Source organism: Xyrauchen texanus, chromosome 18 (genome assembly GCF_025860055.1).
Source record: "Xyrauchen texanus isolate HMW12.3.18 chromosome 18, RBS_HiC_50CHRs, whole genome shotgun sequence".
Taxonomy (NCBI): domain Eukaryota; kingdom Metazoa; phylum Chordata; class Actinopteri; order Cypriniformes; family Catostomidae; genus Xyrauchen; species Xyrauchen texanus.
In genome coordinates, this window is record NC_068293.1 from 41,556,755 (window position 1) to 41,569,553 (window position 12,799).

The 12,799-nt window shown below is 40.0% G+C and overlaps 1 protein-coding gene across 1 annotated transcript in view; it reads right to left on the reverse strand.

Annotated features, from left to right (window-relative positions):
* scn1laa (sodium channel, voltage-gated, type I-like, alpha) overlaps positions 1-12,799 on the reverse strand; it is a 54,881-nt gene that overhangs the window by 18,231 nt on the left and 23,851 nt on the right. The window contains 6 exon segments of the mRNA XM_052149128.1: positions 2,693-2,825; positions 4,975-5,409; positions 8,869-9,225; positions 9,480-9,656; positions 9,775-10,013; positions 11,902-12,025. Coding sequence (XP_052005088.1) covers positions 2,693-2,825; positions 4,975-5,409; positions 8,869-9,225; positions 9,480-9,656; positions 9,775-10,013; positions 11,902-12,025 — 1,465 coding nt within the window.

Here is a 12,799-nt window from a genome sequence, read left to right on the forward strand (position 1 = left end):
ATTTAATATTTCATATAAGACAAAAATTATTTACAGTACATGGAAGCGTACTAATTACAAGCTCAGATTTTTCCGGCATGCATGTATTTGAATGGGCCTTTACCTACTGGGTCATATACGCGGTAGTTTTGTGTACCTTTTATTATTGGACAAATGTGAAGGCTATCTGTAAATGCTGATTTTAAATTCACTGGTCGAGCTTTTGAGAGACGAGCATTCATGAACTTCTTTTAGCATGATTTCCATGATGAGCAAGTCCCTCACACCTAAGCAGGGTAACGTTAGTTTTAGGTTTGGTAGAGTTCTCTGCCGGCACAGATTTTGCACACTTGGCTTGATGTTATGATATATAAATATAAATGGTATATAACTATAATATACAGACATAAAACACTGCACTCAGAACTGTCAGTTGGCGTGGCTGCAGAATAATGACTGAAAATGCTCCGATGTGCTTTCAATGCTTAGCGTACTTCAGGGGCTATCTGAAAATCCCACTCACTATTAAACATAGGTGGTGTCCAATCACTCATTCAGCTGACGTGCAACATAAACATGAAACTGTGGAGTGGAGGTGGCGTAGTGATCTAAAGCACATAACTGGTATTCAGAAGGTTGCTGGTTCGATCACCACAGCCACCACCATTGTGTCCTTGAGCAAGGCACTTAACTCCAGGTTGCTCCGGGGGGATTGTCCCTGTAATAAGTGCACTGTAAGTCGCTTTGGATAAAAGCATCCAACAAATGCATAAATGTAAATGTAAAATGAATCATTAAAAGGACACGTATATATTACAAATGTTGTAGTATGTTGCCAGTTAATAGACTGGCATACCACAGATGAGATGTTTACAGTAAGTCCAATAATAGGTGCAGTATTAGATTATTTTTGAGAAAAATAAAATAAAAAAATTCACCAAAATATTGTTTCACATTTCAAAGGTTGTTGTAAGTGCCCAGTAGATTCACGACAGGTGAGATTATTACAGTAAATCCAATAATATGAGGACAGTATTATGTTATTTTAGGATAAACTTCAAAAAAATTCCTGAAAAGTTTATTCAAATGTTATAGTAACTTCCCAGTGTATATACTGACTATGTAAAAAAATCTCACCTGTAGAAAGTCAGTATATCTACTGGACACTAAATACAACCTTTGGAATGTGAAAGTGACATTTTGGTATTATTGGACGTACTGTAAAAATCTCACCTGTAGTAAGTCAATCCGCCCACTGAGTGATGGCCTTTGGGATGTGAAAATAAAGTTTGTTTTTTTTCATAATATTAGTGAACACTGTACATTCATATGCACGGCCATCACTCTAGCGATCTACTAAAACCGAACTGAATTTATTATATATTATTTTAAAAACAATGTTTTTTTTTAGATAGAACATGCAAGTCAACAGTCAAATAAATGCTTGCTCAGACGCCAGTGACGTTTTAGTTGTGGGTGGAGTCCCTTATGCACCACAGGTGAATCCAATGAATACAGAACCTAAAACAAGCTTTACCCAGCAGTTAAACGTAAGCCTATGTCTTTACAATGTAGGCATCCGCTTCAATAGTCTTTTGAATGTATGGTTATTTTCGCCATCTCATTTAAAACCATGCCTTTTCAAACCGGAGCAACGTCAAAGGCAGCAGGTTTATGTTTAGGGCTGTCTGATAAATCTGGCTACTTGATGAGAGAGATAAATGGATTGGAGAACAAATGGGAAAGAATGGAATATTAACAATTAAAAAGCAGAGAACTTTTATTCTGTCTCACAGCATTGAGGTAGACGACGGTGCAGGTTGACCAATCAGAAGAAAGGGGCGTCAGTAGAAAATTTTTTTATTTTTTCTACTGACAGTTCCCAGAGGGAATTTTGTCTCAGACAAATGGGGGGGCCTTAGATGCAAAGATGTTGAGGACTACAGCTTTTAAGTCTCATTATATGGTAAATGGTCTGCACTTATATAGTACCTTTTTAACATTAGCAGTATTCAAAGCGCTTTATACTGTGTCTCATTCACCCGTTCATGCACACATTCACACACCAATGACGGCAGAGCTGCCATGCAAGAGCTGCCTATCCTTCTAGGATTCGTGGTTCATGAAGTGTTCATTAATATGGGCCCCACTGGCTCTTCATCTGCTTATGCATCTGGAATGATCCCAAGTGGATGAAACCAGTAACGCTAGCCTTATAAGCAGCGCTAGTGGTCATTCAAAACAAGCTGTGACTTTTAATGCAACTTTTTATTACATTTTTTAAGACTTTCACCTAATTTGTCTGACAGAATAAGTGAATCCTGCCATGCCAGGCGCTAGCTTGCCATTGGGAGCAACCTGGGAGTGGTGGTGGTGTAGGGAGTGGTCACTGGTTCGATCCCCACAGCCACCACCATTGTGTCCTTGAGCAAGACACTTAATCCAGGTTGCTCCGTGGGGATTGTCCCTGTAATAAGTGCACTGTAAATTGCTTTTGATAAAAGTGTCTGCCAAATGCATAAATGTAAATGGGCTGATCAGGAGCGTAATGGCCATCGGGAGAACCGAGCGGGCTGGTGGTTCAGCTGCGAAACGTGCCAGTTGCCATGTAAAATCCCAAGCCAATTTTTCTTCCCAGTCCAGCCCTGCCCCTAAGTAATGAATTTTGTTGCACAGATTCAGCTTTATTCGTTGCATCACTCGGACACCTCACCTTGTGTGAAACAGGCTTCTGGCTCTGTGGATTCCTCCATTTCTAAGTCCAGTATGTCTTTACCATCTTTAGCATGTCCAAAGAGATCCACCGTACTGCCCTCAGATGAGCTGGGATCCATGTCAGCCAGCTTCTGCAAAAGCAGCACAGATGCACTAGATTACTATGGCAAAGTCAATCATTTCAGCTGAGCCATTCTGCCAGACTCCAGTGGTTAAATCCATATCTTCAGAAGCGATATATTAGGTGTGGGTGAGAAACAGGTCAATATCATGCCCTTTTTTTACTCTAAATCTCCACTTTCACTTTTAAAAGTCAAAGTGGAAATTTAGAGTAAAAATGATTTATTTAAATATTGCTATAATATATCCTATAATATTGCTTCTGAAGACATGGATTTAAATACTGGAGTCATATGGATTACTTTTATGTTGCCTTTATGTGATTTTTGCAGCTATAATGGTCTGATCACCATTCACTTGCATTGTGAGGACCTACAGAGCTGAGACATTTTTCATGTTCTGCTGAAGAAAGAAAGTCATACACATCTGGGATTGCATTAGGGAGAGTAAATAATGATTTAACAATGCCTCAACAATGCAAATGAATGGGCATCTAAAGTCAGATTGTCAGATTCATCAGCCAGTCAGAATGATTTATTTGATCTTGGTGGGTGTGGTCTGTAGGATATGTCCCAGTCCTGGCCTTCTAGCTGGCCTTGAGTGATTCATTAAACAGGAAAGGAGGGCTGATTTTCACTTCAGGCTTTTTGCTTTGTTGTAGCAACCTCAGGAATTCTCTACGTGTAAATTAGGCCGCTTGAGCATTCAGTGTCGGATCAAGTTTTGAAAAGTAACCGTGTACCCTGACGAAACAAAATTTATTGCAAGCAAAATTTTAATCGCAAATATTATTAGAGATTTTTCTTGGTATTAGACCTCCTTGGTTCTGGCTTTCGTGCATGGACGTGTTTTTAAAATGCCAATTGGATTATTAGTTGACTGCCATGTAATGTATAATGTATGGCATACGGTGTCTTATTCATGAAACTGTGTTTTCATAATGGCATGAATTCGCACTGAAGGCCTCGACTTATATGCACGGGCCGCACTGTAACTGTATGACCGCAGATGAAACTTATGACATTGGTGATATGGCAGGATATGTAGTGCACAAATGGCAAAGAAAATCCATAATGAAGAAATATCCTTTTTCATAAATGAAAGAACAGGCTTCATAGCTGTGGTAATGTATTTGAAAAAGGTTTACTGGTCCTCCTCTTATTGTACACTTGATAGCGTCTCATAAATGCTGCAATGACAGACCAGTTAAGAGTGGTAAGACTCAAAAAACTTGAATTAAGTGTATTTTGTTAACCCTTATTCTTGGAGATTGACGATATACCAAATGGTAGAAATATAATATAATTATATATATAGTAGTAGAAAATAATCTGTGTCAAGACACCTGCGATTGAAAGTATTTGCAGCAATTAGTTTTGGGACAATCAAGTAATTTCTATTAGTATTGCACTTTTCACTAAACGTATTGTTTAAACAGCTTTACAGAAAATTCATATAAAAGGAACAGCGGTATATGATCAGAGTATAGAAGATTTTATGCCAACACTACAGACCACCATCTCCCCATTTCCTGGCAGAAAAGCAAATGAGCACGTTATCTTAACGGCTAAAATCTACACTCAGCCTCAAATGGCAGATAATGAGATCTAAAGACTAATATTTCACCGTTTCCCTGACTGCTCTTCCATGAAGTCCACATAAGTGTTGATGTAATCCACAATGCTCTTATGGGAATTAGCCTGACCAGAGAAGAACTTGTCCAGAATTTACAGCAATAAAAAAAACACTTTTCTACACAGTAGATGTTTGATTACTTGGTCAAAACATATACGTAATTTCCCGTTTTCCATGCTCTCTCTTTCCACACTTGACAGCTACTCTCAGATGTTGCACGAGAAAGTCTCTTGACGTGACACTTACTGTACATCATTACTGTTGCCGCCGGATATTGACTACTCTGTCTGAACTATTGGATCAGATTACATCACTTACGAAATTACAGTGTGATCAGTCAGTCCCAAAGATCAGATTTGAAAAATAAATCTGATTTATGTTTATTGTGAAAAAAGCCAAAATAACCCAAGTGTGCAACTGCAGTAGTTTCATAACCACCATGATTGGTCAAGATTTCATTGGTAAAGTTTGTTACTTTCAAAGATCCTGATGTTTAAAAAAATAACTCCAACTTCATCATCTTACCTCTTTATCTTCATCTAGGTCTGATGAAAGGCTGCTAAAATCCTCTGTGTTAAGGCACTCAAAATCAGACTCTTCTTCAGCAATTGGGACACTGATGGTCAGGCTTGGGTTGCTGATGAAATTCTCACAGTTTTTATCCACCCCGGCCATTCCCCCGGGGTCTTTAAAGAGCTCTAATGATGTGTGGTTGGGGTTGTCTTTTATTTTATAGTTGTTCGACGATTGCAAGTTCCCATCTCTAGTTTTATTTTTCTTCTTCCATCTTAAACAGCTGCTTCGGAAAAAACTTTGCAGACAGTCCTTAACGAAGGCAAAGCCTTTCTTGATACGACCAACCGCGATCTGCAGGTTGTTCTTCTCGCCTTCGTCGTCAGTGGCCGCGAGGTTGTCAGCACTGAAGGAGCTGAGCAGCAAAGCGAGGAACAGGTTCAGAACCTAGAAGAAACATTAAATATGAAGAAACCAACAACTGGCACACAACAAAGCATTTGATAGTGGCAAGTAACCTATGAAGCATTCTTTCATTCTTAAGGAAACTAAATGGAGTTCTCAGTTATGTTTTATTTAGAGGTGAAGTGTGTAATGTCTGTGCCACTAGTGGAACCAAATGGAAGGGACTTAACATTTACATTATGTTATTATGGCTCAGGTGGTAGAGCGGGGCGGCCACCAATTGCAGGGTTGGTGGTTTAATTCCCGGCCCACACGACTCCACATGCCGAAGTGTCCTTGGGCAAGACACTGAACCCCAAGTAGCTCCCAATGGCAGGCTAGCACCTTGCATGGCAGCTCTGCCACCATTGGTGTTACATGAGTCACAGTGTAAAGCACTTTGAATACCGTTAAGGTTAAAAAGGCGCTATATAAGTGCAGACCATTTACCATTTAAAGTTGTTGATTATATGTGAATAATCAATATATTTAAAGAATATAGCAAAATATTCAGATATACACAAATATATTAGTAATTTGAGAGTGTAGGGAGACGGGCCAGTTCTATTAAAATTGATAGGAGCTCTAAGCGCCCAACGGTATCGGATGTAGAAAGGAAGCCCCACCTTACAGGTAAAAGAGCCAATCGCCTTTTAGAAACAGACATCGCCTGTCAATCAACTCGAGAACATGCATGGGCTTTAGCTATATGTAACGGGAGCCAGCTGCTGACACTAGAGGCTGTAGCCTTTAGCCTCCTTGTTAGAGCACCCGCCTCCCACGCCGGAGACGTTGGTTCGAGTCCCGTACGGAGCAGGTAGAACAAGAGTGTCACAATGGTGCCGTGACCCGGATGGGAGTGAGGTTTAGGGGGGTGAGTGTAAAGGGAGCCAGCTGGTAGATAGCTGTGCAGTGTGTAAACCTCACTCTCCTGACCTCAAGAGGTGCACTAGAGGCTGTAGCCTTTAGCCTCCTTGTTAGAGCACCCGCCTCCCACACCGGAGACGTTGGTTCGAGTCCCGTACAGGGCAGTTAGAACAACAGCGTCACATGTACAAGCTGGGAAAATTGCATTCCAGTGTTGTTATATGTTATTGTCGACTTGCATTTTTCACAGTATGACATGGGAGTAGGCGGTTGCTGCAGAGTTCTTTTAGCATGCTTTGTTGGCCACAAATTTTCTGATTGGTGCAACTTAATGTTCAAGATCATGGGTAGTGTAGCTCTTCACCAGAAATTCCACTATTAAACACAAAGTTTGACAATGAAGTTGTAATAACATGGACTGATGCCTTCAGTGGAAACATAAACCATCAATTAACAACCTCTGAGCTCACGGTTGGTCTGTCTTTAACATTTTTTTTTAAGTAATCGTTAAAGATGAATTCGCCTATAGAGAAAATGTATGTGATTTTTACTTGGGAAACCAAACTGTTACACTCTAAAGGCATAATTCATGAAAAAGGCCAATTCGTACAAAAGTTGTCACATTCAATTTAATGTAAAGAATGGTTTCGCAAACAATTTACTCAGAAATGTGTTCTTCTCATGCCCAATATTAATATTTGGCCATTCAAACAACGGCAAATTTGAAAGCGCCACCAAGTTTAACCTTTTCGGGGAAAAAACAACCTACGAATTGCTGACATATAATTTTCTGTACATTAAACTGCCATAAACGGAAGTATTTTAAAGTTGAACAGATTGCACATATCTTCTTAAAGAATCAAGTTTGTCTCTGATGTATTATAGAGGACCAAACCTACAAAAACTAATAAATTCACTCCTGGGCAAAATAAATAAATCAATAAAATAAAAATGGGCCAAGCCCAAAATGGCAAAACATTAAGCTTTTAATGGTCTTAACTACAAATATTGGTCAGGAAATTGGTAATGGGATAGTTTTTCTTTAAATGTTTAAGCCTTGTGGGTAACCTTGCAGACAGCTCTTTACAGAAAATAGAGTCGATGTTGTTCCATTCACTGGCTTCAAACAGTTGAGGAGACCAAATGTTCTCTACAGGGTTCAAATTTGGACTCTGACCAGGCCAAAACATGAGCCTCATAGACTTGTTCTCAAGACACTTCTTGGTGGGCTTTGCAGTGTGGGCATGAGCATTGTCTAGTTAAAAAAATGACATCTTATCGTTCCTCTTCAAAAAAAACACTTTTCAACTGTGTGAAGCAAGACTTTCTGCAATATTCTCCTGTACTCAAAGCATTCGGTGACTTTTCACGGTGAAGCAGCTCACCATTACCAGCAGCTGAAAAGGCTCCCAACACCATGACACTTATTCCTCCGTGCTTCACGGTGGTAGAGATGCATTCACTATTGTAATTCTCAGCAGATCTTCGTAGACACCTTTCTGGAGCATCACCATGCCACTCAAATCATGTTGTATCACACTTCTCTGCTGAACCACTCTGAATCAAACTTTCCAAATTCTGCCAAAAACGTAATTCTGTCTTTGATGTGACAACAATGGCTTTTTAACACATCTTCTTGACACAAATCCTGCATTAGATAACCTTCAGGTTATTATTCTTCTCGAAAGAGTCTTTTTTTTGAGGTCTTGAATTATGATGTCAGTATTTGTAGGCTTTTTTTCCTGTCTTTGAGATTTCAGTAGGTGATCATCCCTGCATGAAGAGTCTTTGGGCCTTCCAGATCCTTCCTTTCTGGCAACATCACCTGTTGTTTCAAAGCGTTGACCTATTCTCTTAATAGCTGATAGAGAAATGGGGATTTTCTCGACCTTTAGGGTATTGTAATCTTCAGAATAGCTACAGTAGGCCAAAAGCAGTGAGGTTTTTGACAGAAAACGCTGCATGATATTTGGTGGTGGCTTAGTGGGCTAAAACACATATCTGTTAATCAGAAGGTTGCTGGTTCAATCCCCACAGCCACCACCATTGCTCCGGGGGGATTGTCCCTGTAATTAGTGCATTGTAAGTCGCTTTGGATAAAAGTGTCTGCCAAATGCATAAAGTAAATGTAAATATTTTGCTTTTTTGGAGCAGATTTACTCACTTCTCACAATGCTGCATATAGATCTCTTCCTGCTCTATCACTCCTGGTTCCATTTATGAGCTCGTTATCAGGCCTTTGAACTAATGACTAATCTTTTAAGAAAAAAACTCACACACATACACATACACATACGGCCACAGAGCTACATTGCAAGGTGCTAGCCTGCCATTGGGAGCAATTTGGGGTTCAGTGTCTTGCCCAAGGACACTTCGGCATGTGGAGCCGTGTGGGCCGGGAATTGAACCGCCAACCCTGCGATTGGCAGCCGACCCTAATTTTAATCTAGCAACAAAAATCTGGAGTCTTCAGCAAAAGTCTCATTTTATTGAGAATGAGAGTTGACGAGAATAATTACGAGAATAACATTTCTGCAACAACACACACATACATTTTGTCATTCATGCTCATTCCTAGAAATAGACAATACATACCACCAGATTCCCAATCACCATGACCATGAGGAAGACTATCAAGCACATGGGCTGTCCCGCCACTTGCATACAGTCCCACATGGTCTCGATCCACTCCCCACACAACACCCTGAAGACAATGAGGAACGAGTGGAAGAAATCGTTCATGTGCCAGCGAGGAAGAGTGCAATCTTCAGAAATCTTACACACGCAGTCGCGGTAGTTCTTTCCAAACAGCTGCATGCCCACCACCGCAAAGATGAAGACGATGATGGCTAGCACCAGTGTCAGGTTGCTCAAGGCTCCCAGTGAGTTGCCTATGATCTTGATTAGCATGTTTAAAGTCGGCCAGGACTTAGCTAGTTTGAAGACTCTCAGCTGTGGCAATAAACAACATAAAGAATTATTTAGCGTCATCCAAGAAATACATTTATCTCTGTACAAAAAACAAACAAACAAAAGACCAGGAAATGCCCCAAATGAGAGGCAAATTAGTTGATCTAACAATGCAGGTTTTTTTTTATGAATCTGACTTTATGAACTGTCACTTAAAATGGCGTCTATAGGTAGGCAGTTAACTAGGTTTTGGAACACAGGTGTGGATGTGACGGATGAAAGCAGGATACTCTTACCAATCGGCATGGCCTAAGGATACCCATTCCAGACAACACATTTGTCAAACAAAGCTCTAGCAGACTAAGAGTGACAATGATGCTGTCGAAGATATTCCAGCCTTCCTGAAAATAATTATACGGGTCTAAAGCAATGATTTTTAAAATCATTTCTGCAGTAAAGATTCCGATGAAAACCTGCAGGTAAAGAGAAAACACTTTTAACAGTACAATCTTTTATTAAAACTAGGGATCTCAGTCAATTCAAATTTTACTACTACATTTTTCTGTCAAATGATGCTTGAAATGTGCTTACCACATTGCCATCTGAAAGCATTTTGGAAAAGTTGTCATCCATGGGATGATATTCCAAGGCCATGAATACTGTGTTTATCACAATGCAAATGGTGATGAACAGGTCAGCAAACGGGTCCATGACAATCATGTGGACAATCTTCTTTATCCTCAGCCACGCAGGACAACAATCCCAGATTAGATAATTTTCGGCAAAATCGTACCAGCAATCCACACACTTCTGTTTCCAAACATCAGCCGCTGTTGTGTTTAAAAAAGATGTAAAAAACTATTTGAAAGCTGGATGTGACATTTAACTTACTCTTAACTACATTTATCACAGTATTTATTTTTAATTTCAAATTCTGTTAGCAATTTTAAAAGTATGTACATTTCTGTACCATGTGTATCTTAAATAAAAATGAAAATTCTGACATTTTTTACGCACCCTAATGTTGTTCCAACCTGACTTGCTGTTGCTCTTTAAGGGGAACACTAAAGGAGAAATCTTAGAGAAATCCAATCTTTCAATTTATTGACAGTTTATGTCTGTCAAGGTATTAAAAAATTGACAAACACCATCACTGAAGTTATGAAATATGCACGAAACAATTGCGTTTTGCCATCAAAAAGAGTTTCAGTGAATACTGTCTTAAATTTCTGTACGTTTGTCATACGCGATTGGAGAGAGGTGCCATCCTTTGTTCCTGGCAGGCTACTTTGCCTATGAAATTTACGTGACCATCCATCCATCCATCCATCCATCTTCAACCGTTTATCCGAAGTCGGGTCGCGGGGACAGCTGCTCCAGCAGGGGGCCCCAAACTGCCCTATCCCGAGCCACGTTAACCAGCTCTGACTGGGGGACCCCGAGGCGTTCCCAGGCCAATGTGGAGATGTAATCTCTCCACCTAATCCTGGGTCTTCCCTAAAGCCTCCTCCCAGCTGGACGTGCCTGAAACACCTCCCTAGGGAGGCGGCCAGGGGGCATCCTTACCAGATGCCCAAACCACCTCAACTGACTCCTTTCGACGCAAAGGAGCAGCAGCTCTACTCCGAGCTCCTCACGGATGACTGAGCTCCTCACCCTATCTCTAAGGGAGAAGCCCGCCACCCTTCTGAGGAAGCCCATTTTGGCCGCTTGTACTCACAACCTAGTTCTTTCGGTCATGACCCAACCTTCATGACCATAGGTGAGGGTAGGGAAAAAAATTGACCGGTAGATCGAGAGCTTTGCCTTACGTCTCAGCTCTCTTTTCGTGACAACGGTGCGATAGAGCGAGTGCAATACCGCCCCCTGCTGCACCAATTCTCCGGCCAACCTCCCGCTCCATTGTCCCCTCACTCGTGAACAAGACCCTGAGGTACTTGAACTCCTTCACTTGGGGCAATACCTCCTTCCCTACCTGGAGTTCACACTCAATCGGTTTCCTACTGAGAACCATGGCCTCAGATTTAGAGGTGCTAACCCTCATCCTCATTTACGTGACCATGAAAATATTTTCGCAATTCAAAATGTACATGCTGCATGACATGCTTGGCTGCAGTTATCCAGTGAAATGTCCAGCTGGGGGCGCCAAAAGCAAGTAAGATGGTGTCATACAAGTTTTTAAGGTGAATCTCAGATTAATGTTTTAATGCTTAAGACATATCTCCCTAACCTAAACCTTTAGCCTGAACCTAACCAACAGGGTTTTAAAATATAAATGAGACGTTATAAAAGACATCCTTACCTAATCAATGCCTAAACCTATCCAATAGTGTTTTAAAATGCAGGAGTCATTGCGTGTTTCTTCTATGACTCAAAGTCAAAGTCCATCGCTCTATGAGGTGAGCTACCATGCAAGACGTTCACTTAAGTGTATATATGTAGGTGTGTCTGTAATACAAGTGTTAAATTGTATAGTTTTCAAAAGATGTGTAAGATTAAAAGTGTGTCGATATCATAAAATAGCAGGGTCTGAGAAATAGTAACATATAACCCCGTAGAAATTAAAGCAGCATATGGTTTCTTCTGGACATACGGTGTTTCCTGCTCCGCTGTTCCACTTTGCTCCACTGCTGAATCTTTAACGTCACAACTAAAGAAATTATATTTTATCCAAGTTTTGATTTTGCATGTTTTAATGAGCGTTTACGGGTTACTTACTGTCAGTAGGGTTGTTGCTGACACTCACTACACTCAGAGCTCGCTGTCTCGCTGACTGGTTTTGTAGAAATGCCACTGAGAAACGTGAATCACAACGTCCTCTGAACTCTTCATCTGTGTCACCCTGTAAAACACATGTCCAATAAACGGCAACCACCTCAGTTTAATTGTGTCAGCACAAATGTCAATGAGTGTGGTCAACAAGTTAACAATGTATGCCATTAAAGAAACAGTTCAGGCAAAATTGATAATTCTCTCTCAACATTTACTCACCCTGATGCTGTCTCAAACTTGTATGACTTTCTTGGTCCATTTCTCACCCAAAATTGATCATAATGCTTTAGAAGAAATGGATTACACCACTCGAGTTTATGGATAACATTTATGCTGACTTTATGTCTTTTTTGGAGCTTGAAAGTGCTGGATCCCATTGACTTGAATTGTATGGTCCAAAACACCCCAAATCTTTATCAAAATATATTTATTTGTGTTTTTTTTGTGTTTGAGACGGCATAGAATTAGTAGATAAAAATAAGAGAATTATCATTTTAGGGTGAGGTATTTCTTAAATGATTAGTTGGGTTTGTGCTCTTGCATTTTAATTTATTAAGTACTCTAACCCTTCTTTGCAACAATATATGGTGTAAATACAATTTTTGCATATTGTTTGAAGGATTGCACAAAATGTGGAATAACATGCTTTTCAATACATGCCTTAACATGCTTTTAACACAATGCTGAAAATAAAATGTGACTTCTTTTTTCTGATTAACCGATCTATTCATCAATTTAAGTAATAAACAGATTCAAGTTCTTAGATGCAGCACTATTAAAATCCACATTTGTATAATTTTAGTGTTATTATATCTTCCTAGCCAAATTTATTGTTTGTGGACTA